The sequence below is a fragment of the Sorex araneus genome, chromosome 8 (genome assembly GCF_027595985.1).
Source record: "Sorex araneus isolate mSorAra2 chromosome 8, mSorAra2.pri, whole genome shotgun sequence".
NCBI lineage: Eukaryota > Metazoa > Chordata > Mammalia > Eulipotyphla > Soricidae > Sorex > Sorex araneus.
Window position 1 is genome coordinate 44,489,998 of NC_073309.1, and position 27,248 is coordinate 44,517,245.

At 59.0% G+C, this 27,248-nt stretch overlaps 3 protein-coding genes across 7 annotated transcripts in view; all 3 read right to left on the reverse strand.

Moving 5' to 3' along the window:
• Positions 1 to 19: 19 nt before the first annotated feature.
• On the reverse strand, positions 20 to 2,638 carry TTC9B (tetratricopeptide repeat domain 9B). Its single transcript, XM_004620746.2, has 3 exons — positions 2,075 to 2,638; positions 1,443 to 1,625; positions 20 to 257 (listed from the first exon to the last, which is right to left on the reverse strand). Exons 1-3 carry the CDS (start codon positions 2,487 to 2,489, stop codon positions 148 to 150), a joined length of 708 nt encoding a protein of 235 aa, XP_004620803.1. The 5' UTR covers positions 2,490 to 2,638; the 3' UTR covers positions 20 to 147.
• Positions 2,639 to 6,043: 3,405 nt separating this feature from the next.
• CCNP (cyclin P) lies at positions 6,044 to 9,996 on the reverse strand. The gene is made up of 6 exons (XM_055146125.1): positions 9,644 to 9,996; positions 7,915 to 8,004; positions 7,683 to 7,838; positions 6,904 to 7,062; positions 6,676 to 6,827; positions 6,044 to 6,223 (listed from the first exon to the last, which is right to left on the reverse strand). The coding sequence occupies exons 1-6, from the start codon at positions 9,818 to 9,820 to the stop codon at positions 6,058 to 6,060; spliced, it is 900 nt and encodes a 299-aa protein (XP_055002100.1). The 5' UTR covers positions 9,821 to 9,996; the 3' UTR covers positions 6,044 to 6,057.
• Positions 9,997 to 13,483: 3,487 nt separating this feature from the next.
• Positions 13,484 to 27,248, reverse strand: part of AKT2 (AKT serine/threonine kinase 2) — a 42,806-nt gene continuing 29,041 nt past the window's right edge. For 4 of the 5 annotated variants that reach the window (XM_055145574.1, XM_055145576.1, XM_055145577.1 and 1 more), the window contains exons 4-14: positions 26,583 to 26,694; positions 20,036 to 20,189; positions 19,621 to 19,752; positions 19,340 to 19,405; positions 18,627 to 18,695; positions 17,822 to 17,944; positions 16,427 to 16,555; positions 16,090 to 16,304; positions 15,689 to 15,776; positions 15,519 to 15,621; positions 13,484 to 14,875 (exon numbers count right to left, since the gene is read on the reverse strand). In XM_055145574.1, coding sequence (XP_055001549.1) covers positions 14,796 to 14,875; positions 15,519 to 15,621; positions 15,689 to 15,776; positions 16,090 to 16,304; positions 16,427 to 16,555; positions 17,822 to 17,944; positions 18,627 to 18,695; positions 19,340 to 19,405; positions 19,621 to 19,752; positions 20,036 to 20,189; positions 26,583 to 26,694 — 1,271 coding nt within the window. In that variant the 3' untranslated portion in view covers positions 13,484 to 14,795. The remainder of the gene's footprint in view (positions 14,876 to 15,518; positions 15,622 to 15,688; positions 15,777 to 16,089; positions 16,305 to 16,426; positions 16,556 to 17,821; positions 17,945 to 18,626; positions 18,696 to 19,339; positions 19,406 to 19,620; positions 19,753 to 20,035; positions 20,190 to 26,582; positions 26,695 to 27,248) is intronic. The other variant, XM_055145578.1, reaches the window with a different exon arrangement.

Genomic DNA, 27,248 nt, shown 5'->3' on the forward strand with positions numbered 1-27,248 from the left:
ACAGAACACCACACACAGCTGATGGTCACAGGGACAAGTACTTTACCAGTGAACACACGTGTGGGGCAGGGTTGGGGGTGGAGTGGGGAGAGTTACAGGCTGAGGTGGGAGGAAATGGAATAGGGGACGGTCCAGTCCGGCTTGGCCTCAGCCAATGACATCCCGTGGTCCAGCCCGGGCCCCACTGTCTTCCCGCTGGAGGCCGCAGCGGTGCATCTTCAGCTGAGTTAGCTGGATGTAGCGGAGGACATTGGTGTCTGCAGAGGAGCAGGCAGGCTGTTACCTGGGAGGGTCCCGGGGCAGCATCTGGGCCCCCACCTCATTGTCACCAGCCTCCTGTGGCTACCCCGCTCAGCCAGGACTGGCAGAACCCTTGTCTGAAAGTCCAGTCACGCCAGCTGTGTGGAGCACCTCACGCTTCACACAACACACTCGGCTTCATCTGCCTCTGCTCCAGGCTCCCATCAGGGCCCTCAGCCTCCGAGGACACTGCCAGAGTCTGTCTGCTGTGAGCCCGGAGCCCGTGCCAGCGCACCCCTCCCTGTCAGCGACCCTTAATACAGGCTGACCAGGCTGTCTACACACACACACACACACACACACACACACACACACACACACACCACCCATCATACACCACACATATACATCACGTACACCATACAATACCACACCATCATACACACACCATACACTACATACACCATACAGTACATCACACACCACACACCATACACATACCATACAGTGCACCCACGCCGTATACCACATGCCACACCACACACCATACACTGCATCCATATCATACACCATACACAGCATGTATCACATACCACATACACCATACACACACCATTCCACATCATACGCCCCCCACACCATACACTACACCTACATTATACACCACACTATGAATCACATACCACACACCATACACCACATGCACCATACATTACATCATACACCACACACTATACACACATCATACCACCTCACACTGTATACCACATACCATTCGTACCATACACAACACCCACATCATACACCACACACACCACACCATGCACACATGACTTACCCCCCCACATGACTTACCCCCCCACACACACACCACCATGCACCTCTCTCCCAGAGGACAGAGATGCCTCCTGTTCTAGCAGTGTCCCCCACTCCCCAACTGTCGGTGTCCTGGCATCACCCTCCCTGGACTTTTCCTCCGTGCAAGCACTCGGGCGGGTGTGGTGGGGTGCCCTGAGCGTGAGCAAGGTGAGAAGGGAGGGAGAGGATATGGGGCTTGGGGAGGGTGGCAGACATGAGTGTGAGTGCTGGGAGGCAGCAGGACTGTCAGAGGAGCCATGGTGAGTGAAGTGGGGGGAGGAGGAGGTGAAGGCAGCACCCCGCACCCTCCATGCAGCTCAGCTGGTCCCAGCATGCTCCCTCACCTGTGGGCTCCCGGCTGCGGGCCTCCTGCAGGTAGCGCAGCGCGCGCGCATAGTCACCCAGGTGGTAGAAGGCGATGCCAGCGCGGTAGGTGGCCTTGAAGTTGCCCTGCTGCTTCTCCAGCACCTTGAGGCAGTACTCGCGCACGCGCTCGTAGTTCACCAGCTCCGACTGCAGCAGGCAAGCTGCGGGGGTACCGGGCCGGTGCTCTCAGAGCTTGCCTGCACGTCCAGACCTCACCTGGTCCCGGGGAGCAACCCCCACCCCACCCCACCCCAAGGGATTGCTCTTGGGTCAGAGCAGCGGGTCATCTGCGCCGCCGCTAGAGGGCGCCAAGAGCCGACAAGCACCCTGGAGTCACTAGCAGGGAGCGTGCTAAGGGCGCGATGGCAGAGGAGCCGGCTGGGGGTAGAACGGTTCGTCCAACGAATGTGTGCGGGTGGCAGCCCAAAGTCCGCCTCCTGTGTCCCGGCTTCTTCCATCAGTAGGTCCTAACCGCCCGCCCCCTTAAGTTGTGAGGTCTCCCTGTGGATCACACCTCTGGCCCTTTCAAACCCCCCATCCAAGGCATCAGAATCGCCCCATCCCTCCGCCACCCCCCAGGCCCCTTCTGCGCCCCCCGACGACCCCGTACCCGTTAGAGAGTCATAGCATTCGACCTCCGTGTTCTCCACCAGGCGCCGCTGCTCCTCGCTGAGGCGGGCCGGCCCCTGGCTGCTGGCAGGCCCGGGGGCGGGGGCGGGCAGGCCTCCGGGGCGGGCTCCCTGAGCCGCCTTCAGCTGCAGCAGCGCCCGGTGGTACTTGCCGATGGCTTCCCGGAACTTCTTCTCTCGGTAGCAGCGCTGGCCCTCCGCCTTGAAAGCCACGGCAGCCCGCAGGCTGCTGTCGAGCGCCGCGCCCAGGCCCCCCGACGGCTCGGGGGCAGGACCCGATCGAGCCGAGCCATGGCGGGAAGCCGGGCCCGGCGGGGAGAGGGCGGGAGGCGGGCGCGGCGGAGGCTCCGGGGCAGCGCTGAGCATCAGCACCGGGGACAGCGCGCCGCGCTGCATTGTGGGAAACTCCTGCGGCCGCCGCTGCAGCTACCGCATCGCCCCCCGCGGGGCCGGTCCCCACCCTTTCTCCGCCCCCGCACCTCCAGCAGCCGATTCTGGCTGCCCCCTACGGGTCTAGAGAAACCCCTCCAGAATTCTTCCTTCTCCCCTTCAGATTCAGCCCAGTTCCAACCCAGCGGGGCTGTGCTCTCTCTCCACTCCCCTTACCCGGGACTCCCCACCCTCCAGCCTACTCTCCTCCCCCTGCCCAAAGCTCTGAAAGCTCTCTAGAAGGAAAGGACAAGTCGGAGGGGAAATCACAGGGAAAGAGCAACTTCCACGGAGAGCTGGTTTTCAGCCCATGGGACCTTTTGGCATAAAGATGCTCAGGTGGTCGAGAATTAAAAGCCCTACTAATTTGCCCCCACTCACTGAAGGACAAATCACCACTGCTGGTGGTACTCTGTATATCTATTAAGGATCGTGACAGTAAATTCCAGTGGGGAGACCAGAGTGATTAGGGAGACAGAGAAGTCAGTCATGGAATTAGGAGGCATCCACACTGTGAGGGCCCCACCAGGGATGAGGGGGTAAGGGAGGGGGTGTGGAAGAGGGAAGAACTCTCAGGAGAGACAGCTCCTCACCCTCACCAGGCTTCTTTCCCGAGTAGGAAAGTCAGCAGTGAACAAGAGTCCGGCATGAGCGCGGAGTCAAAAGAACATCCAGAAAAGGAAAACACGGTGGACAGACCTACCCCCTCCCACCTTAGCTGCTTCTTTGCTTCCTTAGCTTGTGGGACCCCAGTACACTCCCCCCTGCTTTCCCTCACCCTGCTTGTGGAATACAGGTGCTAAGAGAGTTTCCTTCCAACTCAATGTTGACACTGACTTCGATTATGCAAGTAAAGAACCCAGCACAGGGCCTGGTCTGCAGGGGGCAATAGGCATGGTTGCTCCCATCCTTGAGACTCTGAGATGTGTAAGTCAACACCTATTTATAGCTGCAGAATGAATGCACCCCATATTGGTCCCCCAAGCCTGCCAGGAGTGATCCCTGAGAGCAGAGCCAGGAGTAAGCCCTGAGCACCGCTGGGTGTGGCCCCCCAAAACAATCTTTTAAATGAGGAATAGCCTCATGACTCATAATACTTTACCCCATCCCAAGACCCTAAGTTGAGCCTCAGCCCTAAACCCCAAGATTGGTGCCAGAATTATAATATAGTGGGCAGGGCACTTGCCTTGCATGTGGCTGACCTAGATTTGGTCCCTGGCACCACATATGCCCCCCCCAGCACTGCCAAGAGTGATCCCTAAGTGTAAAGCCAGGAGTGAGTCCTGAGCACTTCTGGGGCTACCCCCCAAACAAAATCCTAAGCTGGTATTTCTCCATTCCGCCATTCCTACACTGCCATAGACAGTCCCAAATCTAAACACGAAGCATGGATCTGCCTCAGAGTGGGAGAGCAGCTGCTATGTTCAAGGCCCTGAGTTTGATCCCCTCATACTGCACAACTCCCCAAGCACTACCAGGTGTCGCCTCTATCGGAGAAAAAAAAAACAACCTGAGTCTAATATCTTACAACCCCGAAGCATCGCCTGCCCCTCTCTCTGATTGCTCTTTGTGGGCTGTCCCCCGCACCGCTGGCTCTTCAGCCCTGAACTCTGAGGCTTCCTCCCCTCAGCATCTCCACATGCAGGCTTAGGAACTGCAGCCTCCTGCATCCCAGCCAAGCCCACCTGGCACGGAGGTGAGATGACCCCACCCAGCAGTCCACTACCGCAGCTGTAATCCCTTCTGTCCCTGCTGAAGGACCCCCGCTACCTCTGCTTCTCTGGTCTCAAGCTACTTCCATGTCTCTGAACCTTGGTCGTTTTTTTTTTCTTCCTTAGGACTTTGCCTTTGGGGCTCTTCTCACGGGACACTCCCACCCTTCCCGCTGCCACTGTCTCAAGCTACTTCTATTACTCTCCAGCTTTGTCCTTTTGGGGTATTTTTTTTCCTTTGGATTTGCCTTTAACGCTTCTTCAGCCTTTGACATATTGGGTTTTTCCCCTGCAGAAATTTGGCTATGTGGGGCCTCTGCAGATTTTTGCCATTTTCACTGTTTCTACTACTTCCACAGTTGAAAGGGTGAAAGGTTTCTGGTGTGGGGGAATATATTGCTGTAAAATATATACGAAAGGAAAAAACAAGCCAAGGCCTCAGGTGTGGTTATGGACTCAGATTTCTGAGAGTGAATTCTAGAGGCTTCCTTTCTTTAGCTCCTGTGTGTTTCTTTTAATTTAAAATGTGATTTGGGGCCTGAATGACAGTACAGTGGGTAGGACGTTTGCCTTTCACACAACTTTCCTGGGTTTGACTCCTGGCATCCCAGAGGGTACCTTAGCACTGCCGGGACTAATTCCTGAGTGCAGAGTCAAGAGTAATCCCTGCGTATCGCTGGGTATGGTCCCCAAACAAACAAAAATGTAGAGATACTCTAGCCCATAACAAATCTTTTCTGAGTACTCTTAATTGGCTAGGTGGTAGAAGTTTGGTCCAGCTACAGCTAAGTCACCTTCCTGCAAAGATGCTGGGCTGACACCAGATGTATGCCCAGTCCCAGCTTTACCTACGTGATTGAAGAAGGAGGTGGCCCCAGATCACTCATGGCAGAGCTTGGGGGGGACCATGTATGATGCTGGGGATAGAATGTGGGTGTGATGCTTACAAGGCAAGAACCCAACCTGCTGCACTATAAGTTTAGAGCTAAAATTCTACTCTGACATAGGGGTACTTCGTAGGTGAAGTAAATCAGAGTTCATTTGTCAAATTCTAGGCTGTCAAAGACGCTACCACACAGTGTTCATGCTCAGGGACCTGCTATGTAATCTGAAGAGCTTGTGCGGCCATTTGCAAATACAGATTGGGTTTCCACATATAAAAATAGACACTCATGGACTGGAGGAATAGTACAGCGGGTAGGGTGCTTGCCTTACACACGGCAGGCCTCGGGTTCAATCTCCGGTATTCCAAAAGGTATCCAGAGCCCCATCAGGAGTGATCCCTGAGCACAGAGCCAGGAGTATGAGCCCAGTTCGGCGCGCCACCCCCCACAAAACATATTCATGGAACTGGGGATTTTCAGCCTCACTTGAAAAAATCTGAAAACCTGGTAATATCGAGGGAGCATGGCTCACGACTGGAGTGCGTCCCCTTTTCCCAGAGCTACCATCCCTCCCAATTTCTATGTAAGCCTGTGGCCAATGTCATTCCGTTTGCAAAGCAATATCCGGCTTTGCATTTCTGTCCATCGGGTTGCCAAACGTTTGCCCAGGGTTTCGGCCCGCGGAGGCGCGGAAGGCCGCCAGCGCCCTCTGGCGGGAGAACTCAGAAATCACAATTCGCAGTTTTTTTTTTCCCAGCAGGCCCTAGGCGACTCAGTACAAACATCCAATCAGGGGAAAGAGGGCGAAAAAGTAACCAATCAAACGCGAGACGGGGAGGCGGCCCGCGACCAATGGGGACTAGGAGCGCCGGGAATAAAAGAAACTTTTATTGAAGCGACCGGACACACACCGTCTTTATTTGAACCGGGTCTCGGGGGTCAGGGCGGCCCAAGCGGGTGGTGGCGGAGCAGGTGGGCGGCGGTCAGGCTGGTGCCCTGGCGCTGGGGCCGCGCGTACTTGAGGAAGACGGCGGCGCGGCCCGGCGCGGGGCCTCGGAGCGCCGCGCGCGCCATGCGCCGCTCCAGCGCGCCCAGTTCCGCAGAGCTGCGGCAGGGAGACCGAGAAACGGGGCTGCGGTGGAGGCGAGCTCTCCTCGGAGCTGGGGGTTCGAGGCTGAGATTTGGGGGCCTGGGGGCTTCCTAGAGGCTGACTCCCCGCCCCCCCCGTTTGCCCGCAGGGCGCAAAGGCCAGGATCCCCGAAGAGGCGAGGAGTGGGGCTAAGAATGGACAAATATTCAGGTCGACCTCGGGACACGGGGCCGGGAAAGTAATCGACCTTCTCCGTCTCAAACTCTGGGGTGCCCAGGCCAGGAAAATGTCCTAATTCCGACCGTAGGTCCGCAAACCTTGGAACAACCCCCCATTCCCTTTCCCCCCGGAAAAGTCGAGCCTGGGTGTCCCCTCCCAAGCCCTCTTCCCTCTGCCCCCCACAACTGTCGCTCATTCCCGGAGATGTTAACGATGGCGACCAGGAAGGTGAGTCGAGGTCGCCTCACCTGTAGAGCGCCGGCTTCGGGCCGGAGCCCGCCCCGCCGAGCACACGATGCGCCAGGCTCAACGCCGCGGCCGCGCGGCGACCGGGCTCCCAGGCCGCAGCCTCGGCCTCCAGCAGAGACAGCTCCAAGAAATAGGTGGCGAGGAGCAGCACCTGCAGGGGCTGCAAATACATCAGGCCCCGCTCGCAGGCCCCGCCCCCGCGCGAGGGTCCGTCCCTGCCCGCGCACCTGGGGGTCGCTCCCCGCCAGCGCCGCCTGCAGCCCGAGGCAAGGGAGCGGGCCCGGGTGGTACAGTCGGAAATCCAGGCGGCTCAGGAGGCGGCGCTCAGCGCGGAGCAGCTCGGCACGCGAGAAAGATCCAGCGCCCAGGAGGCAGAGGGAGGCAGACTGAGGATTGGGACAAAGAGTGGGACGAGATCCTTGGACCTGACTAGGATTCCCTCCCCTCTCCCCCTCCCGGGCCACACCCTTCAGGGGTGACTCCTGGCGCTGCAGTCAGGAATCATTTCTGGCAGTGCTCAAGAGCCATATAGAATGCCGAGGATCAAAGCCGGGCTGGCCGCATGCAAGGCGACCTCTGCACTCTCTCTCCCGGCCCCAGTTTCCTCATCTGTAAAATGGGGCCACGGACTTGTTGCGTGGAAGTTAGAGCATGCAGGAGCCAGCATGAGAAAGACCTAGTTTCTGTTCAAACCCGACACCGCTGGCCTCCCAGTGTGACCCGGGTAGATTCGGCTGCCTAAGGCAGGTATTTCGGGTTAGGCACTCCGTTTCTGCTGGCGTTAGCGCCTCTGGCTGCACCAGGTAAACTGTAACTGCGCATGAATATTCAAGATTGAGTTCAAACCCCAACTGCTGTCTTCCTGTCTCTGGGCCTCAATCTTCTCTGTTGAAGGGGCACTGATTGCCCTAGCTCTGACAGATCGACTGGAATCTTCAGTGCACACTCTGCACGCGTTAGGCGTTAAAATGCGCGCGCGAAGGGCTCCAGCCTTGCCCCAAAGTACCTCGGGCAGCACGCACTCCTCCATCTTGCACGCCACGAACAAGCAGGCCACCCCCAGCAGCTGCAGCCGGCGGAGGCGCACTCTGCACGCACACAGGTAGGAATCGAGCAGATGCACGGCCAGGTACAGCGTGTCCCCCACCAGGCCCAGGTACTCCTGGAAAGTGTGTAGGTGGCCATCAGGCTCCTAGGTTGTGATGGCAGCCCGCCCCCGACCTTGCCCGACTACTTACGTGCACCTGAACCAGCCAGTCCACCACCAGCGCCCGCATCTCTGGGGTCACGCTGCGAGGCAGGGCCCTCCTGGGCGGCCCGCGGCACACCTGGGGTGCAGCAGGGAGACTCGTCCTCACGCCTACCCGGCGGTTGCTCCTGAGCTTCGGCTCTGGGTGCAACCACTTCCGGGCTCCAGTTGGACATCGACATACCCAGACTGGTGGAAAGCGTCTTCCCCAGAGGGATTCCGCTTCAGTGACCCCTTCCGAAACCCTGCAATTTCTCCTGGAAGTCCTTTCTAACCACTTCTCCAATCTATAGCCCGCAGGGCCACTGACCTCTCCATTCTTGGCCCGCCAATCCTGGTCAGCCCTTCTTCCCTAAGCTCCCAGAAGGGACTAACTCAGGGACTCCCTAGCGTGGACTCTCTAAGATTCTGACTTCTAGGACCTCTGGCAAGCGCTCATTCCTCAGCCTCCACCAGATCCCGCCCCTGATCCACCAGACCCCGCCCATTCTCCATCGAGCCATGCCCCTAGTGGGGCATTTCCCCCTCTTCCTGCACAAGGCACATTCCAGAACTCCGGCCCATGTTAGGTCCTAGGCTAAACCCAGTTCCTCCTGTCTCGGGGCCTCTGCATTCACGTTCTGCACCCCTTCCCTGAGATGGTCCCTCCCAGCTGCTTGCACTGTCCACCCGTTTCTCAATCCTTTCAATCCTTCAAAAGCCCCTGCCAGAATTTCCCCGAATTTCTCTGGTATCACTGTCTCCTCCTCATAGTCTGTTCAGTCTGGAGCCATCTGGTGCTTCTCCGTGTATTGTCTGCCCGCCCCACTCCTCTGAGGGCAGGAACTTACGTTCAGATTCCTGCTGCATCCTACACCTCCCCCGCCCACCCCAGATACTCTTAACAGAGCTTCAAGAAATGCTTCTGGGGCTGGAGAGATAGACAGTACAGGGCAGTGGGTGCTCACCTTGCACGCAGTAGACCCTGTTCGATCCCTAGCACCCAATATGTGGTTCCCAAGTCCCCATCGGAGTCATTCCTGAGCACAGACCCAGGGGTTAAGCCCTGGGTACCACCAGGTGTGGCCCCAAACAAAAACCACTCCCTGGCAGGGGAAATGGCTCAGTGGGCTGGAGCTTGGGCTTTGCATGCAGAAGCCATGGTTTCCACCCCTGATATTGCACATTCTCCTGGGCGCCCCAGCTGTGGCCCCCACACTGCTTTTCTGCCACCTGGCTTATACACAGACCTGTGGGGCTGCCTGGCCTGGGAGGGTCATCTGGGCCTCCTACCTAAACGGTCAGTTCTAGCCACTGGCTGCACTCCCTGCCAGGCAGACCGGCCCTCCAGATTCCAGGTGGGTCATCAAGGCATCCCCCGTGCCTACAATAAGCTCAAGCACGTTTGTTAACAACGCCAAGGGTTTGTGAAACGGATTCAGGTGGAGCAGGTTCAGGTCCACCCGGCTGGGCAAAAAACAATTTAGGGATGGCCTGGAGAGCTTGGAGTTTTTTTGTGCTTCTTTTTGGGGATCATAGTGTTGCTCAGGGGTTACTCTTGATGGTACTCCTGGTAGGGCAAACGCCTTACCCACTGTACTATTGCTCCTGCCAGGTCTGGAAAGTTGATGGCAGGCTTTGGATGAGTGAGTGAGCCCTGGGTTCCTCCGATTCTAAACCTGCAAAGAATTTTCCCATCGGGGGGTGGAACGGGAATGGGGGTTGCGGGTTGTGCTCACCATGACTTCAGCGAAGATGTCCCGGGCATAAGCACGCTCTCCATCCAACCCCAGCGTGCTTAGCGCTTCTTCCAGCCCCGGGGGCTCACTCGGCAGCCCCGGGAGCCTCTCAGCAAGACTGGGGGAGCCGCTCCTGCAGGCGGGGACTGGGGCTCCTAGAGGATCAGATTCGAGCATGGCCCCTGGACTCTGCGAAGAAAAGGGGAACAAGCGGCCTGTGCATGCAGGGACTCACGGGCACTGGGCTGGGGGCTGAGGCAGCTCACCAGCATCCTCCAGGCTGTGGTCTGCCGGGGCACAGTGGCACGCCTGCCTCTTCCCTCTGGAACTGAGGCCCCGGGGGAAAGGAAGGGGTTTTAAATGCAGCTGGACGCATGCGCACTGTGCACCCCTCACCCACTGGCCCATACGGGATGCCAGAGATCCAACCTGGGTTGGCTGTGTGCCAGGTAAGCGGCCCAACCCTCTGTACTCTCGTGCGAGCCTCCGGAGAGGCCCAACTGGATGCCTCCACCTGAAAACTAAAAGAACAAGAGACGAACCACAGCAACTGTTGCTCGGGGGCTCTTGGTGGGTTGGCTAGCAACCCTGAGTGCCTGGGACAGAGGGAAGGAGCCAAGGCATCGTCACAAACCTGTGTGTGCTAGCTCGGGGTGGAGGGAAGGAACCAAGGCGTCGTGGCAAACAGGAATCAACAGGGCAGGCAGATGTGAAGATTCCTGACAAGACTGGGAGGGCGGGGTTGTTGCTATAGATGTAGAGCACTGTGGACAGGGATGTCTGTCCCAGTGACACCCCCTAGCACTGAGTGCCGAGCTTGCCTCTACATGACTTTTTATTTAGGAGGAAGGCTCCCAAGTGATGCCCAGAATGGGGTCCAAGGGTTGCTCTCAACAATACCCCACTAACCACCAGGCCCCGAGGATGCAGTACTCTCTAGGTCCTCTGGGTCTGGGGACCGCCAGGGCTTCAGGGCTGCCTCCAGGGATGGTAGGAAGGGCACAGGGTCCATGAGCCCAGGTTGCACGTGTGACCTGGATGTGTCCCAATGGTTGTCCCATTTCCAGCGGTGGTGGCTCAGGAGCTGCGCCCCTTCTTAGCTCTAGGTTTGAAGGTGCAGTCTTTGGGCCGAGCAATGCCCAGGGGCCATGAGATCACACCCGGTGGTGTCTGGGTGCCCTAGCCATACCACCTTTTGTTTGGGGGCTCAGAGCTTATCCCTGACTCAGCACACAGGGATAAGGCTCGTGGTGGGCCTTGGGGGACCCAATAGTGCTGAGGGTTGTATCTAGGCTGGCCTCTCCAGCCCAATTCATGTCACTTTCTCTTTTTTGGCTTTTTAGGTCACACCTGGAGATGCTCAGGGGTATTACTCCTGGCTCTGCACTCAGGAATCACTCTTGGTGGTACTCAGGGGACCATATGGGATGCTGGGGATTGAACCTGTGTCGGCCATGTTCAAGGGAATCGCGCTCCCCACTGTACTTTGCTCTGGGTCCCCAAACCCTGTCACCTTAATTACACTTGGGGTTGTGAACATCCTAGGTATGTGCTGTCCCATTGGAGCCATCTCCCTGGCTCCAGAACATCTTTTTTAAGGGCCACAGGTAGCAGTGCTCAGGCTTACTCCTGGTTCTGTAGTCAGGGATCATTCCTGGCTGGCTCAGGGGACTATATGGGGTAGCAGGGATTGAACCCAGGTTGGTCTTATGCAAGGCAAAAGCCCTATCCGCTGGCCCCTAGAATATTTTTTTTTTTGAAAGTATGAAAGTGTGACAGTGATAGCAGAGAGAAAAGGAAGCCAAAAGCTGGGCAATCTGAGTGTGTCATTAGTGGTGGACCACAGGCCACTGAAAAAAATTGAACAGCAGCTTATTCCTAACTGTCGGGATGAGAGGTGTGTCTTGTGGACAAGGAAAAGGAGAAGGCAGGATGCTCACTGTAACGACAGTGGTCTGAGGCAAGTGCTTTGTGGACAGCCCAGCCTGCAGAGTGCGCAGACCCAGATACCATGGGCCACGGGCCACCTACACCCCGGTTCAAAGTGGGACCTTTCCCAGGGAAAGCTGGCAGGAGGCCTCAGCCTGAGGCACAGGGACAACTCTCCTGGGCCCTCCCCTCAGGATGCCAAGGTCACCCCTTCTTCTGGGACCTGGGAATTCCTGCCCAGATAGCTTGAGTACAACCATCAAGAGACAGACCCCAGACCCCAGAGGGACCGTGTGCACTCAGCTGCCCCAGCCCAGGGCGTGCCCGCCCCTGGAGTCTGGATGCTTCATTCCCAGTGCCCAAGGACATGAGTGACAGGTAGGTGACAAGATCTGATAACCTGATAACACGTTATTTCAGCGTTAACCTTGGAAATGTAAGAGAATGTTCTCATTTGGAAGCAGGGAGAGAACAGTGTGCAGGCACCATGGAGAAGGGGAAGACAATTCTTTGCACTGTTGAAAAAAAGATGGCCAGAGGCCAGAGCAAGCAGCTGACCCAGGTTTGATCTCCGGCACCACGTAGGTTCCCTGAGCAGAGAGGCAGGAGTAAGCCCAAAGTACTGTTGAGTATGGCTGAAAAATAACAAAAATCTAGCCCCCCCGGGATGTTGACCCAAGAGCACACAGGGAGTCCCGAGGGAGTGAGGCTTCCTACAGCACTGCTGACCCAGAACCAGGCCAGTGGGGTAACTCAAGCTGCCTGGGGCACATTGCCTTACAACACCTCACAGAACACCTGGGAAAAAGGGAGGACCCCAGGAGACCCCAGAACGCATCAACTGGCTGAGTGTTCTGCTCTCATTGCTCCCCTACTGTCCAGTGGGGGCATGTGGGTCAGGCTCCAAATGCCAGTGTCCAGGGTTTGGTACTGGAACCGAAAGGGCAGGATCCATCTGGCATGGGGTACATTTTTCAGGGTGCGACGCCTGTGGAGAACTGACAGCACGGTTCCCAGCTGGGCCGCTTCCCCAGTCACAAGCCCACAGTCACTTTTCTCTCTCCACTCTCTCAAACACCCGGCTGGTGTAAATTTCTGAGAGCCCATGAGGAAAGAGTCATCTCCATGAATCTAATTGCCAGAACTTTTTTTGCTTTTTGGGTCACACCCGGCGATACACAGGGGTTACTCCTGGCTCTGCACTCAGGAATTACTCTTGGTGGTGCTCAGGGGGACCATACGGGATGCTGAGAATCGAACCCGGGTCGGCTGCGTGCAAGGCAAACGCCCTACCTGCTGTGCTATCGCTCCAGCACGCCCCCCCTTTTTTTAATTCACATGCTCCCACCTTAAAACTGCATCCTGGGGAAAAGCCCTCCCCGAGACTCAGCTGCTGAACCGGCAGGTGACCGTGAGGTGGATGGAAGCAAACACAAGTCACCCGGGGGAGGCGGGGTCCAAGCCGTACAGCTGTCGGGCTCTTCAGTGATGAACCCACAGTCACAAACAACTCCAGGGCCTCAGCGTGGCAACAGCTCACTTGGCTCCACCCTCACAGGTGAACGCAACATCTTGGGCACACTTTCTCCCGGCCGCCTAGTCAGGAGCAGGAACTCAAGGAGAGAGGTGACAGTCGTCAGGATGCCCAAAGCTTTGGCCATGCTGGGAGCCAACCTTAAGCACAAACTCCAGCAACATGCCCCAGGACTTGTGGAAGGTGGGGGAGACGGGGCCTCAAGGCTCCTGGGGGAGCCAGTGGGGAGATGGGGGAGATCAGGGGACCCCCCCCCACGCTGGCCCAGGGGCCTCCCAAAGCTGTGGCAGATTCCAGGGTGGGTGGGTGGGGCCCTCCATGCCCCCCTGCTTCCCCACATCAGGCTCCCAACTCTGCACGCAAGGAGAGGCCTGGTCTGAAACATGTGTCTTTATTGCTGTACCGTACAAATATAAGGAAAGGCCAGGGGGAGGCAGAGAATCATCAGATAAATGACATACATACACAGAAAGGAAAAAAGACCCCCCTCCCCAAGAAACCCACTCCCACCCCCACCCCAGGATGTCTTTCTGTGAACTACCTAGTACAGGAGGCGGGTGGGAAGATCAAAACCACGAGAACTAAATTCAAACTCCTGGAGCAGTGGAGGGGGGGGATGGGGAGTTGGGGGCGGGCCAGGACAGCAGAAAACCTCAGGTGGGGACCCTGTGCAGGCAACACCCCTCTCCGGGATGAAATGCACGGGCCAGGCCCAAGCCCTCCCCCATCACACATGTGCACACACACACACACACACACACAAGCACACGCACTCACACACACACACATGCACACACACCCAAGGCTGAGTCGCTACTCATACCCCTGGCACACATAAGGGCTGGGGCCCCCACACACGCCCACAGCAGACACACGTTCACCTTAAGGCTGCAGAATGTGGGGCTCAGAGACGGGGCGAGGGAGGTGCCTTCTCAGAGGCCCCCACCTCAGGAAGTACCAGACACCAGCCCTGCCCCTGGGCCCGGGCCAATACTGTCTCGGTGCGAGATGCGTAACAGGCTGGCACCCACCGTCTCAGGCAGAGAAGGGGGCGATTCCAGTCCCCACTCCTTGGAAGGGGCTGGGGCCAGGCCCAGGGGTCCAGCAGGAGGTAAGGCCAGCTGGAAGGAAGCCCTAGTAAGGCACGGGGCCAGGGAGAGGCGGGGAGACAAACCCCCCAATGTTCATCTGCCTCTCCCCTGTCAGGAGCACAGCTCAGAGGGTGCATGCAGGGCTGGAAGTGCCCGGCCCCTCTGGGCCGCCCAGACGGCTGCTGGCTCTTTGTCCACTCGAGGGGGCTCAGGCCTCCCCCACAGCTTCCAGAAGTCCGGCCTGGCCCTGGTCGTTATTGCTTTATGGCCCCGGTTCCACTTGGCCCCTTTCCAGGGCTGTGTTGCTGAAGCCGGGATCGCCAGTGGGGTGGCGTCTCCCCGGCCCTGGTCCGGGCAGAGGGGAGGGCAGAACAGGGCCTAGGGGCGGGGCTGCGGGGGCCGCTGAGGGGGTTCGGAGGGGCTGAGAGAGAGAGCACTTAAGAGGGGCTGAGAAGGTGGGCGATTGGGATGCAAACTAAACGGCAAAATAAAAAGATTTTTTTTAAAAAAGAGAGGGAGAGAGAAGGTAGGGAGAGAGCGAGCGGCCCGGCGGTGCTGGCGGCCTGTGTGTGCGTGTGCGCGGGCGTCCGGTGGGCGCTCACTCGCGGATGCTGGCCGAGTAGGAGAACTGGGGGAAGTGCGTCCGCTGGTCCAGCTCCAGCGAGCCGAGACTGTCATCTGCAGAGGGAGCAGTGGGCAGGGCTGGGCAGATGCCCCCAACCCACAGCTGGATCCCCCGCCTTCCCCCTCGCTGTCCTCTGCCCTGGCTCCCCACCCATACAGCTGTGGGGAGAGATTTTCTGAAGCCCACCTCGTGCCACATTAAGACCCTGCTAGGGGTCCCCAAGAAACAAGCTCCAGGAAGCCCCCAGTCCTCCTGCTCTGACCCTGATCCCTGTAGTGGCCCGTGGGCCCTGTCCATGGCCACGCGATGCTGCCATGCTGGCCCATCTCAATGCTCTTCCTTCTGCTTAGCTGCCACATCTCCTCCAGGAAGCCCTCCGTGACCTATAGGCCAGTCGGGCACTTCAGGGCTTCCCAGACTCTAGCCACCTCCAACCGTCCAGCTGACCACTGAGCTGTCACCTCATGTGACCAGGCAGGGCCCAGGGTGGTGTCTCTGCACAGCTCGTGCTAGGCAGGCGTGTGAGAGCTAAAGCCACCAGAGTGAACCACTGCAGCCCCCAGTGCAGGGCAGCAGGGAGGCAGGTCCATGGACATGACTCTAAGGGAGCACAGGAGAAGGGGAGCCCTGTGTGCTACTTTCTGAAGTCCAGGGTGGAGCAGCCCCCCAGCCCCCCAATGGGGCCCCCACACTCACAGCGGTCCGGGGGGGTGATTGTGATGGACTGGGCGGTGAACTCGTCGTCAAAGTACCTGGTGTCCACCTCAGAAGTGACCTGAGGCTTGAAGGGTGGCAGGAGCTGTGGGGAGAGAAGGCGGGTGGGTGCCGAGCATGGAGGCCAGGGACAGGCGGGGGCAAGTGCTCACCTTCTTCTGGACCACGTCCTGCCAGTTGACACTGAGGAAGAACCTGTGCTCCATCACCTCCTTGGCGTCACTGGGGCCCCCACCAAGCCTGGGTAGAGATGGCCTTCAGCACTCGCCCCGGGGCAGCGGCGGGCTCTGGGGGGCCTCAGCCAGTCCGTCCCGCCACAGCCACCACTTCACAGGCTGGAGCAGAGGCTTGGGGAGAGGCGCGCCTCTGCCCGGAGGCCGAGACCCCCCAACCCGGAAAGGAAACCAGGGTGGGCTTGCTGAGGGTCACTCCACATCCTCCTCTGACTCAGCCGCCCTCCACCAGGCACTCAAGTGTCCCCAGTGAACAAGGCTGGGCAGGGCCACCCACAGGCTTCGGAGGACCAGGGGCGCTGCCGAGGGCCAGCTCTCACCTCTGCTTGGGGTCCTTCTTCAGCAGCCCGGCCAGCAGGGACTTGGCATCGGGGCTGAGTGTGCGGGGGAAGCGGATGTCCTCCATAAGGATGAGCTCGAAGAGGCGCTCGTGGTCCTGGTTGTAGAAGGGCAGGCGGCCACACAGCATCTCGTACATGACCACGCCCAGCCCCCACCAGTCCACTGCCCGGCCGTAGTCGTTGTCCTCCAGCACCTGCACCGGGAGGGGTGGTGAGCCAGGCCCCCAAGGGCCCGAGGAAGGACAGTGGGTCTGAGGGGCCCGAGGGGGGACATGGGTCTGAGGGGCCTCCTCCCCGGGCCTCCAGCCGCAGACACCTCAGGGGCCAGGTACTCGGGGGTCCCGCAGAAGGTCTTCATGGTGGCCCCATCGCTGATGCCCTCCTTGCACAGCCCGAAGTCCGTGATCTTGATGTGCCCGTCTTTGTCCAGCATGAGGTTCTCCAGCTGTAGAAGAGGCCCGTGGGTGAGGGACACGCTCCCGGGGCTTCCATGGACCCCCGCCCTATGGTGCCAGCCTGCCCTCAGCTGCGGTCTGTGGTGCAAGCTGGCACACCAGGGGCTTCAGGCTGGGCTCCACACTGGGCCCCAGCCCACCCCTGGCACCTGTCCCAGACAGGCTGGAAGCTAGGCTGGCAGGGAGAGATGGCAGCCAGGCCGTGCCCAGCCTCTGGGCTACACTTCCGACCCCTCAAGGTGAGGGGCACAGTCGTCCTCCTATTTTATTAGGCTTTTCTTTCCTGGTGTTGGGGAACCACGAGGGCTTCATATAGGCATGACACATGCTCTTCAAGGAGCCACATCACAGGCCTGAGACTTTTCTTACATGTAAAATGCATAACAGAAAAAAACAAGAGAAATAAGTGGGTCACTAAAATTTATGGTCACCAAACCATGGCAGAGCAAGAAAGGCACTTGCCTTGCACATGGCTGATCCAGGCTTGATCCCTGCCACCACATATGGTCCCCTGAGTTGGCCAGGATTGACCCGAGTGCAGAGTCAGGAGTAAGTCAAGTCCTGAGCACTACTGGGTGTGGCCCCAAAACAAAAGGAAAAAGAAAAAACTCTTTCTGATTTTTTTTTTTTTTTTTGCTTTTTGGGTCACACCCAGCAATGCTCAGGGGTCACTCCTGGTTCTGCACTCAGGAATTACCCCTGGCTGTGTTCAGGGGACCATATGTGATGCTGGGAATCGAACCTGGGTCAGCAGCGTGCAAGGCAAACGCCCTACCTGCTGTGCTATCGCTCCAGCCCCAAAAAAACTCTTTTTGTGGATCTTTCATAACCTCCCAATAGAGAAGCTGCCTTCTCCTGCTGTCTTGTTTTCACCCAGCTGGGGACAAAGGTTCTCCCATCTATGCTTGGGGACCGGTATGTGATGCCAGGGATACGAACCAGGTTGGCTACATGCAAGGCCAGTGCTACCCCCTGATCTAGCTCTGCCCACTGTACACGGGCCCAGCAGTGGACAGCACACGTTTGGGCTACTTCAGTGTGAAGCATGTGCATGTGTTTGGGGGACCACGGGCCCTGCTCCACAGTGTGTGATCAGAGCAGTACAGCGGCCCACATGGGCGAGGCTGCTCGGGACCACTGACTCCCAGGAGGTCTGGCGAGGTCCCCTTACATGTGGTTCCCAAGGGGAGGGCTGGGTCCCTACATGGGCTGGCCACGGGGCCAGCACAACACAGATGGCCAGGTTCCGTGCTCACCTTGATGTCCCGGTATACCACGTCCCGCGAGTGCAGGTACTCCAGGGCCGAGACGATCTCAGCACCGTAGAAGCGAGCCCGCTCCTCCGTGAACACGCGCTCCCGGGACAAGTGGAAAAACAGCTGCAGGAGGAGAAGGCATGCCCTGCCCTGTGCCACCTGCTCCAGGACCCAGCACAGGGCAGGGAGAGCACCCGAGCGAGGGACAGGAGATGAGCTCAGGTCAGTGAGCAGAGGAACGAGCAAGGCAGCACCTAAGGGAGAGCAGGACGGGGTGAGCGGGGCCAAAACAGGAAGTGGTGAGGCATGAAGGGCAGTGAGTGTGACACAGACTGGAAAGGAGGTGGCCACAGGCTGGGTGGGGCAGAATGTGACACTTCATGTGGACTGAGGAAGGGAGTCCCCCGAGCTCACAGAGGGGGTGAGTCCCCCTGGTGTGCAGAGTGAGTGAGTGGGGCCAGGAACACCGTGCACGTGCAGGCAGTGAGAGCCAGGTGGGGACGGAAGCCATGCCGTGGCCCTGGCCAGGGTGGCTGTTTCTCTGCATCCGGCCTCTGTGCCAGATCATGGCTCTTCAGCTACATCCGCTCCCTTATGTAGCACAACCCTCTGCAGCCCATGGTTAGCCCACAGCCCTGGGTGGATCCCACCTACCCACATGTGCAGACTTAGACAAACCATTCCCCCTGAGCCTCAGTTTAACCAGATGAACATCGAAGATGAAAACACCATCTCTGCTTGCCTCTGGCTTGCCCACAACTCGTCCCGCAAGGGTGTGTGCACGCGTCACTAACAGAGAGCTCACCTCGCCGCCGTTGGCATACTCCATCACGAAGCACAGACGGTCGTGGGTCTGGAAGGCGTACTTCAGCGCCTGGGGGAGCAAAGGCAGCAGGGCAGGAGGTGGGGAAAGGCCGGACACTCAGCTGAACCCCAGGAAGTGGCCACCGGGATCCTGCCACGCACTCCCTCGGGCTGTGCGCACTGCACCTCAGCCCAGCCCCGGGGTGTGGAGGAGAGCAGGGAGCCATCTTCTGCCTGCTCTCGAGAGGTACGACCAAGTCGAGTTCATGCTCTAGACATCACCCCTCTCCCTCCTGCGCCCGAAGGGGAACACGAGAGCTGACCCCTGAAACAGCACTGACTGTGCGCAAAGGGAGCCACAGCGAGTCCCACACAGGACCCTGGGGTGACGCCTCTGGGCACGCATCATCCCTTCCGCCTCTATGCTGAGACACCGCATGGAGACTGGGCAGCTACTGAACTGGGAAAAATCCACAGGTAAAGTCTCCTCAACGGGTCCAGCAGCCACGAGCCTCAAAGGAGCCTGAGCCCCCGCAGCATAGGCTTTGACTCCCAGGGGCACAGGCATGCTCATGTCCTTCCGGGGTGGGGGGGCGGTGCTGTCAGCCGCTGCAGAGCTGGAGCCCCCACCACCTAGTTGCGACTGTGGCTAGATTGGCCTGAACCCCGTCCAGGGCTGTCTGCAGCCCCCACGGCAGACGGGGAGACACTCACGGTGAGGAACGGGTGCCTGGTGTTCTGGAGGACTCGGCTCTCCGTCACTGTGTGGGCGACTTCATCCTGCACAAGAGGGCGGGTGGGGGGTGGGGGAACGCTGTGAGCCCTGGGCAGCCCCCAGCCTGGAGATGAGGTCACTAGGTGCCAAAAGAAAGGATGGCAGGGGGCCAAGAACCTGCCCTGAGATAACAGCAAGTCCAGGCAGAGCCTCGCTGCCCCTTAGATGAGGCCCCACAGCACTGAGCCGGGTGTTGGGCAGGAGATGTGGGCAGGCTCACCTTGGCGATGATCACCTCCTTCCGCAGGATCTTCATGGCATAGTAGCGGCCGGTGGCCTTCTCCCGCACCAGGATGACTTTGCCAAAGGTGCCCTTGCCCAGGAGCTTGAGATAGTCAAAGTCATTCATGGTCTGCCAGGGAGGGAGAGCGGGGCAGTCAGGGGCCTGGCCCAGGGCCCGGGAGGGACTTCTCACAAAGAAAGGGGAAATCAAAGGCCTCTGCTGGCAGACGGGAGCGGCGCGAGGCACTGAGCAGCGGCTGTGTGTCCTCGAGGGGCCCCTGGAACTGGGACTCCCCCACCCCCAGGGCACAGAGCAGTCCCGGAGCATCGGAAATGCCCAGCCAGGCTGGAAACCCAGGACAAGGCCAGCGTGGGGGGTGCTCAGCTGGCGGCTCCAGCCCCACAGCACTCACCACTTTGGCCCGTGCCTTGCTCACTGCCACCTCCATTTCCTCAGCAGCCGAAGAGTCACTAGGGGAGCCGCACTTGTAGTCCATGGGGTCCTCCCCGGGGCTCCGCTGCTTAAGGCTGTTGGCGACCATCTGGATGGCCCGCATCCACTCCTCCCTGTAGGCACACACGGACGCCTCGAGTCAGGCCAGCAAGGGAAGCACCCTTGACCCTCCAGGCATTCTGGTGAAATCAAAAGGGGGGAGCAGAGGGACAGAACCGTCCTGGGAAGGTTACAGAGACATGAATTCACTGCACACGGCCCTCAGAAACACACCGCCTCGCAGGCATGGGCGAGGAGGATGCTGAACACCCCATACTTCCTCCAGAGCATCAGACAAGTCCGAGTCCGTGGGTGACACATGCAGATAAAGAGGAAACCAGGAGGAGCTGGAGCGATAGCACAGCAGGTATGGCGTTTGCCTTGCACGCGGCCGACCTGGGTTCGATTCCCAGCATTCCATATGGTCCCCTGAGCACCGCTAGGGATAATTCCTGAGTGCAGAGCCAGGAGTAACCCCTGTGCACAGGAGTAACCCCTGTGCAACGCTGGGTGTGACCCAAAAAGAGAAAGGACAAAAAAAAAAAAAGAGGAAACCAGGAGCAGGCCAGCGAGGATGCTCTGGGCTCAGTGCTCCGGCTCCATCCCCATATCAGGAGGGCCCTGGGCACTGCCAGGAGCGACCCCTGCAGAACACAGAGGGCTGGGCCCTGAGCACCACTACACACCCCCTCTTTCCGCAATGAAAACAACAACACGCTGATTCTGTTCCTGCAGACTTTCTTTTGATACCTGCCTACCATGCTACCTGCAGAGTGGGAAAGACCTATGCAGGAACAGTGACCAGACAGTAGAACAAAAGCATTCAGAGCACATCATCTCCATACCCCACCTGGGACCCAGCACATCATAACCCACAGAACCCTTTCCACAAACGCCCTTCTAACAGCCAGGTGAGCTGTGGAAAGGAAGTGTGCACTGAGAGCGACAGGGCCGAGAGGCAGCCCTGGAGTCAGGCGCTTGCTGTGCACATGCTGACCAGGGTTCCCTGCTGGCACAGTCCGGAGTAACCTCTGAGCGTGGCCCAAACCAACATCCCCCTGTCCCAGCTCCCAGCAGGAAAGTGAGAAAATTCAAAAAGCACCGGCAAACACCCTCCCAAAATACAGCAGACAGTGCCAAAGGCCAGAGCCAGGTCACTGCCACCATGGCACGCCGGGAAGGTAACTGAGGGCCCTGGCTGGGGCTACATGGGACCTGCACGTGGCCAGGGTGGAGACTTCCAACTTTCAACTTCCAAGGTGGCCACACTGCTGAGTCTGCACACAGCCCTAGTTCCCAGGCTGGTCCGGTGGCGGCTCTCAGCAGGTGGTGGTCCCGACTCCTGGCACTGCCCGGAGCAGGTGTGCCTTTACACACAGGCTCAGGCCGCAGCAGGGACTGCACACAGGTGCGCCCAAGCAACTCGGGGAGCACCCTCCTGACCCAGGGAGAGGGAGGGGGAGGCAGGGCAAGGAAGAGTCTGCTCCACCTCCACCCGAGCACACCCCAGAGCCGTCAGCCCCTCCCCGCCCGCATTAAAGGGGCCTGGGGATGGGGTGGGGGAGCCAAGATATACCCACTAAAACACAAGGCCAAGAAAAGCATAGGACTTGCTCTGGGTCCTGTGGAATGAGGCTGGGGCAGCCCACACGACCCCTCTCCCACCCTGCGGGGCAGCTCAGGCAGGTGTGCGAGGCAGGCAAAGAGCAACAGTGTCTGCTGTGCTGCCTGTGCCCCCCGCCTGCCCGTCCCCCCTCCTCCCCCTCTACCGTGTGTTCATCCCCAGAAGGGAAGGAGTTCACAGGCCCTGGTGGGTACTAGGAGGAGAGCGGGGCTGTGCGGGTGTCCCCCGCACCCCTACGCCTCAGGCCAGCATTTCCCAGCAGGGCTGAACCCTGGCCTCTTTGGAACAAGCACAGCCTAGGTCTCGGGGCGTGCTGAAGGGGAGGGGCGCACACCCCACAGCACGCTGCAACAGCCCGCAACAGATTCTTACAGTGATCTTCAGGTTTGGGGGCACACCCCGCATGCCAGGCGCTACTCCAAGCTCAGGGCTGTTGCAGATTGCACTTGGGTACCACGCTGTGCCAAGGAGCCCACCAGCACGTGAAGCTCGTGCCCCTGCAAGGGTTTAAATGCTGACTTGGGATGTAAGGCCACAGGTTAAAAAGGGAGAGAAAAAAAAAAAGAACCGATCTTCCAAGGGAGCCGCTAAGTCTGTGACCAAGAGAAAGCGGCTGTCCTGAAGCACGTGCAGACTGGGGTGAGGCTTGGGCTCCTCTGCCAGCTCAGCCCTAGTAGCCGCAGGGACAGAAGTGCGGGGGCAGCCGCACCGGGATCCAGGGCCTGGCCTCTGACGTCGACAAACCCACCAGGGCACGCACGCCCTCCCCTTTTGGGCGGGCTGCAGGACAGCCAAGTCCCTCTGCCCGATACCCGGGGCCGCCCTGCCGGCGCCTGACAGGCCCCAGTCCAGTTCCAACTGGACTGAGGTGGCAAGGTTGCAGCATTCAGGATTCCGGAGGAAAAGCAAGGGCCTGTGTCCAGGATGCTCCTTGGAGCGTTTGCAACATGATGTCTGGGGCAGAGGGGAACCCTCAGCCCGGGGCTGGCAGCTTCCCACCTCTCCAAGAGCCCCCGGAGGCCACAACCTTCTTTCCCTTCTTCGGGGCACAGCCCCGAAGTTCAGTCTAGTGTGGTCGCCTCAGATTCTCTGTGGTGGGAGGGGCATTGCCAATGGGGAAACTGAGGCACTGAGGCAGGCCTGCTCCCCCGCCTTCCCTTCGGCCAGCCCAGAGGAGTCATAGTGACTGCTTCCCACGGGAAGGCTCTGGCTGGGCTCAGGCCCCCAGGCTGGTGGCCTGGGAGAGGGGGGAAAAGCAGCCCCCCCAGAGGGCTCCCCATGCTGCAGCAGGGCTGTGAGGACAAACGTGACTCTGCCCGTCTATACCAGGAGAGGCCAAGGCGCAGAGAGGCGGGCCCCGGAAAGCCCTGTCCCTACCAGACGTGTCATAGACCCCCCCCCCACCCTTCACAGGGGCACAGCGCCAGGGGAGTCACCCACCACTCTTCCTCATGGGCACAGAGCCCATGAGACTTGGGGGTCCCCGAGCAGCCTGTCATGACTGCGGGGCAGCACGCATGAGGGAAGGGGACAGAGGTTTGAATGGGGGTGAAAGAAGACGCAGCGGCCAGTGATCGGGGCAGCTGCTGGCAGAGTGCCCAGGGGGTGGTGGCAGGAAATGCGGGTGGAGCTTCTGTGGTCCAGGCCTTGCTCTGGGCATGAGGCGGGCAGGAGCAGGGGAAAGCCCTGGAGCCCCCTTAGCCGTGACTGAAACCAAAGACAAGGCAGGGAGAGGGCAGCCTAGAAGTCCAGAAGGGCCAGGAATCCAGGAGGGGGCCCTGGGCTGCCTGTGGGCACAGCAGCTGCCGGGATCAAAGAGGAGGGGCGCGGTGAGTACAGGCCTGATCCCTCAGGCCTCATGTGTCACCATGTCAAGGATCTGAGTCTTCTTCCTTTACCCCAGGAGAAGTGGTTGGAGGGTTTCATGTGGGGGGACGGGACCCAGTTCCTGACTTAAGTCCAGCTGCTACGGGGAGGAGGCACGAGAGAAATGGCACTGACAGGCGCAGGTGCGCAGCAGCTCCTCACAGGGGTCCCTCCTCTGCTCCCCACAGCCATCAACGGCCCCCTGGACCAGCTCAGCAGGATGGGATCAAGTGTGATGGGAGGGACACTGAGCCAAGTGTCCCCAGCCCAGCACTCACTGAGGGCGGTGGGCCCCGTCCCTAACCCAAGCCTCCAAGCCAAGAGGGTGTTTGCAACTGGAGGACACCGCTGTGACGACCTAGCCCTCAGACATGTCCCTTCTGGTCTCTCCCCTTGGACAAGACAGGTGAGGACAGAGAGCTGACCCAAGCAGCCTGAGGACAGGGGGAGAGGAGTTACCAGCTTACTGAGCCCCTATTTATGCTCCTACCCCAATAGACAGGCAACACGAAAATGAAAATAAAGCAGGGTAAGAAGTCACGCAAGATCTACACAGACCAGTCACGGAGCAGTCCAAGGAAAGCAAGCCCATGCTGTCAGGTGCCCTGAGAGCGAGGCACACTCCGGGGTGCAGCTGCTGCAGGGGCACGCATGCGAAGCCCTCCTGGAGACACCAGGCACACCACCCTGCTGTGAGGCAGCTAGATCCCGCCTGCCCAGGCGTCTGTCCTCGCAGGGCCACACACGAATAAACCCAGCGGCCTCTGTGCAGACCCAGCCCGCCTGCCTGCCATGCCCCAGACCTGCGTGCCAGCTTCCTACAGACCCAGAGGAACCAAGTGACCAGCACCAAAGGCTGCATGGAACATTCCATAAGTCAGCCAGCACAGTCTATCAGTGGCCGCCAGGGGACGGCAATGGGCTGAAGTGCACACTGCAGTTCGCGGGGCTCCCGAGCAACCCCCGCATTCAAGACAGCGACACCAGGGACTGGGAGGACAGTCTTCACTATTTTTAGGAGGGGCCCGCCAAAGACTTGGGGGTAAATGTTACAAATGAGACGCAACCTGAAACACAGCCAGATGAGCAAACATGACCTTGCTGACATGCTGAACAGAGGCGCGGGGTACCTGGACCCTTACAGACACCCGGGTCTTCTCCTCTCTGTCCCTGAGCCCGACACGCTGGCAGGTATGTGGGAGTGAGGGGGAGGAGGAGCAGGGAGAGGCGGATGGAGGAGGTCTGAGCCTAGCGAGCAGGCCAGAATCCGTCTCTGAAGGCATCATCAGCACAGCGTGGCTCATGCCGGGGCCGGGCAGGAATCAGGGGTAGTCTCTGACATGGGGGAAGTTAAGGGCTGTCCAGCGCCCGAGTCTTATGGTGATGCTTCCTCCCTGCACCCAAGGGAAAGCAGGAGTCTCGGGGTCTCTGCCAGCTCCCCATTACCTGAAGGGCTTCCTGCGACCGTCCTGGACCCGAGGCCTCTTCCAAGCCCCCAGGTGCTCAGTCTCTGGGACAGAAGCTGGAGACGGGAGACTGCCTTGCCTCCAAACCCTGTGTTCCGTGTCCCCAGCCCACCCCGCCCCACCTCTCCTGACCAGTTCCTGCCCAGTCCTCAGAGGCACCTGCTAGTGTCCATGTGCTTTCACGGAAAGGCCGTGGATGGCGAGGTCACCTCAGATGGTAGCACTGTTCCCTTGGAGGGGCCACCACAGTCTGCGCCAGGGAGTCTGAACCTGGGGGGTGAGGCCTGTCTATGCTTCCCGAGCACTAGCCACTGGGAACGAAAATGTGGGACCTGTGACTACAGCTGCCCTCGCGGGCCTGGACACACAGCATTTCCATTGTGGCTGAGATTTCTCCAGAACAGTTTTAGGGGCGCTTAGCTAGTAAATCCTCCCTCAGACAGGTTAATGGAGTATTTCTCAAAGTTCTAAGGAAAAATTCATTTGCCTAAATGAAATGTGACAGAGTCACATTCCCGAAAATATAAAGAGCATTCAAGGGCCAGAGAACAGCAGAGCAGGGAGGGGACTTGCCTTAACCTGGGGTTCAATCCCTGGCCCTGTCTGTGGTACCCTGCAGCCCGCCTGGAGTGATCTCTGAGCAAAGAGCCAGGATTAAGCCCCGAGCAGCACTGGGTGTGCCTCCTCATAAAAAAAAAAAAAAAGTTATTTTTGAAAAGCAGTGAAGATTCTTCCAGGGGCCAGAGCAATAGTCCAGTGGGGAGGGCATTTGCCTTGTATACAGCTGGCCCAGGTTTGATTCTCCAGCACCCATATGGTCTCCCAAGCACCAGGAGTGATTCCTGATGTGCAAAGCCAGGAGTAACCTCTGAGCACTGCCAGGTGTGACCCCAAAACAAAAACAAAAACATTCTTCCAGATACATGAAAGAGAAAAGCAAGTTCAGAATGGTTTCTATACAATAGCAGCTATCGTGCAAGAATCAGGCACAGGCACAGAGGTGTCTCGTGCGAGCGTGTCTGTGCGTGCAGGAGCATTTCAGGGACCCCTGAGACTGGCACTGAGCTTGGGATGGGAGCGGGGGCAGAAGTGAGGAGAGCTTTTGCTTTTTGGGTCACACCCGGCAATGCACAGAGGTTACTCCTGGCTCTGCACTCAGGAATTACTCCTGGCGGTGCTCAGGGGACCATATGGGATGCTGGGAATCGAACCTGGGTCGGCCGCGTGTAAGGCAAACGCCCTCCCCGCTGTGCTATCGCTCCAGCCCCACTTCTTAATTATTATATCAATCTTTTAAAGATATAATCTCTGTGAACCAGGAGCAGCCCATAAGCATCTGTGGACAGGATAGCCGCGCGGAGGCCAGCCGGACAAGTCAGCTCAGAGCTGCAGCCAAGACCCCCACAGAACCTCTCATCTGCAGACACAAAGCCCGCTCTCCTGGGCCTGGCCAAGCAGAGGCGCAGACGTGCGGCCCCGGTCCCACGGCAGCCACATGGACCCAGACTCGCCTCTCGTCTGGAGAGTCTACGTGGAAGGTCCTCTCGATGACCGTGGTCCACTGCAGGCAGCGGATGACAAAGGTGTTGGGCCGCGGCCTCTCGGTCTTCATCAGCTGGCATTCTGCAGGCAGAGGAGGAGAGCTGAGAGCAGGAGGGGACAGCCCCGAGTCACCACCTGTGGTCGACTCCTGGGCCAGGCAGCACTGGGAACACCTGAGTGACCAGGACAGGCCTGGTCTTGCCTCCCACAAGGGTTCAAGGTCCAGAGTGTGAGTGGAAGAAGGTGAAAAGAAGGTGAAAAGGAAAGGAGACAGTGGCCGACGCAGCCTAAGACCCAGCCTAAGATCGGAGGGGCTTCCTGGAGGAGGGAGCATCTCTGCATTGCACCCTATGGGCAAAGGGAACCTGTCTGTCCAAAGGGAGGGGAAAGACGAGTCCCAGTGACTGGGAATAGCAAATGCTTTGTTCCCACTAGCGGGGAAGGTGTGAGGAGAGGTGAAGAGAGTCAGCTGGAGGCCATGATAAGAAGTCTGGACTCTGTCCTGAGGACAGTCAAGAGCACGGAAAGCTTTAAGTAGGGGAAGGATGGGGAAGATTTAAACAGACCCCCTACCTCCACCTGGCTGCAGTGGAGAGAATGAGCAAGAATGGGGGCAAGAACCAGGGGAAGCTGGG

What these genes read in the sequence shown, in the direction of transcription:
- CCNP (XM_055146125.1), bottom strand. Translation starts at nt 9,820, where the DNA reads ATGCTCGAATCTGATCCTCTAGGAGCCCCAGTCCCCGCCTGCAGGAGC. An exon ending in ACTGGCTGGTTCAGGTGCAC is followed by an intron (nt 7,839 to 7,914) that starts GTAAGTAGTCGG and finishes CACACTTTCCAG; the next exon opens with GAGTACCTGGGCCTGGTGGG. An exon ending in AGGAGTGCGTGCTGCCCGAG is followed by an intron (nt 7,063 to 7,682) that starts GTACTTTGGGGC and finishes CCCAATCCTCAG; the next exon opens with TCTGCCTCCCTCTGCCTCCT.
- TTC9B (XM_004620746.2), bottom strand. Translation starts at nt 2,489, where the DNA reads ATGCAGCGCGGCGCGCTGTCCCCGGTGCTGATGCTCAGCGCTGCCCCG. An exon ending in ATGCTATGACTCTCTAACGG is followed by an intron (nt 1,626 to 2,074) that starts GTACGGGGTCGT and finishes GTACCCCCGCAG; the next exon opens with CTTGCCTGCTGCAGTCGGAG. An exon ending in CCGCAGCCGGGAGCCCACAG is followed by an intron (nt 258 to 1,442) that starts GTGAGGGAGCAT and finishes GCTCCTCTGCAG; the next exon opens with ACACCAATGTCCTCCGCTAC.